Here is a 2,225-nt window from a genome sequence, read left to right on the forward strand (position 1 = left end):
CTCTTCCTCTTTCTCTTTCTGTTGCACTATCTGACCCCTTCTTATTTTCCTCGCCCCCCTTCCCCCTGGTTTTCTCTGTCTGTTCTTCCTCCTCCTCCTCTTTCCCTTTCCTTTCCCCTTCCTTTTCCCCCTATGTTCCTCCTTCTATTCTCTTTTACTCTTTTCCCTTTCTCTCTTTTCCTTCTTCTCTTCATCCTATTTTTCTTATCTTCCCAATCAATCCCCCTTCCTCTATTCCTCCTCTTCCTCTTCCCCTCCCTTCTCCTCTCCTTTTTTCCTCCTCCTCTCAATCTCTCCCTTTTCTCCTTTTTCTTTCCCTCCCCTCCTCCCTTCGTTTTCCCCCTCCTCTCACTCTTCCTTCTCCTCCTTTCTTCCTCCCCTCCCTTCTCCTCTCCTTTTTTCCTCCCCCTCTCAATCCCTTCTCCTTCTATCTCTTTTCCTCCCTTCGCCTCCCCCCATTTCTCTCTCTTCTCCCCCCCCCCCCCCCCCCCAGAGGACCCAGGATTCCTGAGGTGCTTCGAGCGCCGCCTCAACGAGAGTGCCGAGATGCTGGGTCGAGGTCACAACCTTTCTTCGCTGTGCCCTGTGACCTGGGACCGGGTCACGTGCTGGCCCTTCGCGTCCCCCGGCACCACCGTCCACCTGCCGTGCATGAGGGAGTTACATGGCGTTTTTTATGACCAGAGAGGTATTTTTCTTATTATCATTACTTCCATTTCTTCTTAGGTTATTACTATTAAGTACTGTTGGTTAGTACGTGTATTTGGGGGGGTGGGGGGGCGCGTGGATCATTTTGCTGCATTTCGAACTTAGCTGTGTTCCTCGTGGGAAAAAAATAAAGTTTGTATTCGTACAGGTTCTCAGCAATGCAACCTGTTAATAATGGACTTTTATAATAAGAGTCCGGCTGCCATATGAAAGTTTGAGTTATGCTTCATCAACAGACAACGTGAGCCGTTTCTGCCAAAGCGACGGAACTTGGGAGCCCCGCAGTAACTACAGTGCTTGTCAGCCAATCGTCCCTTCCCTTCACAGCACGAGTAGGCGCTTTGTAACACTGAGCATGTATATATGAAGCCCTATATCAGTGTGTGAAATATACAGATGTAAACTAGAGCGTGTAGCCACATAATATGCATTACTTTAGGGGACATATTTTATGTGTTTCTAAATAGCCGACAGAATCATAGTGGGCGGAATGAGAGACGTCACCCTATCGGAGAATTTAGCAACACTGCACCTACTAGGCTATGCTGTTTCTGTGGCTGCGCTGGGTATTGGCCTCTTCATCTTCATCAGGTTCAAGTAAGAGCTAAACGATTGGTTAATACAATACTACGGTAATGAGAAAATTGATATATCCGCTGTTCCTGGCCCTCGCTCACGAGTTTCAAAGGAGCAGTGTTTTTGTACTCACTTTTTGTCTTACTGGTGCTTAGTGGCCATATTCCCTTTGTTCCAATACCTGGAAGAAGATAACAAAGGACAAAGAATCTATCTAGGTTCTCTACTCATACTGATTCCTTGACTGACTCGGTGTTTATATCTTGGCGTGGTTGCCTCCTTTCCCCGCAGAGACCTGAGATGTGTCCGTAATACGATCCACATTCACCTGATGCTCACCTACTTACTGCTAGACACTTGCTGGCTCCTGGCCGCTACCTCCCAGGTGAGAACATTCGTGCGTCCACACGGCGTATTATTAGAAAGCCTGATCCGCCTTTTCTCTTTCTTAGGGAAGTGTTTCCTGCATTTATAATATAGTCACCTTTGTACGTTTTGTATTTGCTAAAAGGTAATGTAAACCAATATTTAAAGGTATTTATAGTATATTGATTTTCATTCGTTCCAGAATTTCCAGTCTATATCAGCTATTAAGCATTTTACAATTTCAACTTTCAACGCTTGCTGATGAACCTGAAACACTACAACTTAGGACTCAGTTAGACATGGAGTACCTTTATATTATCACTTCTATAAAGACTCCATGCTTTGTTTTGCTCTTCTGCCATTAAAAGAACGTTTCATCATTTGCATTCTACCCGCACAGATGCTCACCTCGGGCGTCGGAGGACAGCTGTTCTGCAGCCTCGTCCTGATCTTCCATTTCCTCCACCTCGCCAATTTCTCCTGGATGTTCATAGAAAGGTTGGGGGCCCCCCCCCCCCCGCCCCCACCCCCCCCTTTTTTCCCATCCTTCCGCCCCCGGCCCCGGGGTTGGGAAA

General features: G+C 47.0%; 1 protein-coding gene across 1 annotated transcript in view; it reads left to right on the forward strand.

The window, feature by feature from the left end:
* Positions 1-546: 546 nt before the first annotated feature.
* The window catches only part of LOC125044905 (diuretic hormone receptor-like), a gene marked incomplete at its 3' end in the record, with an annotated part of 8,724 nt that continues 7,045 nt past the window's right edge, over positions 547-2,225 (forward strand). Inside the window, exons 1-5 of the mRNA XM_047641868.1 lie at positions 547-688; positions 945-1,007; positions 1,176-1,305; positions 1,576-1,669; positions 2,051-2,145. Of these exons, the coding sequence (XP_047497824.1) occupies positions 547-688; positions 945-1,007; positions 1,176-1,305; positions 1,576-1,669; positions 2,051-2,145 (524 nt within the window). The remainder of the gene's footprint in view (positions 689-944; positions 1,008-1,175; positions 1,306-1,575; positions 1,670-2,050; positions 2,146-2,225) is intronic.

The sequence above is a fragment of the Penaeus chinensis genome, chromosome 36, assembly GCF_019202785.1.
Source record: "Penaeus chinensis breed Huanghai No. 1 chromosome 36, ASM1920278v2, whole genome shotgun sequence".
Lineage (NCBI taxonomy): Eukaryota > Metazoa > Arthropoda > Malacostraca > Decapoda > Penaeidae > Penaeus > Penaeus chinensis.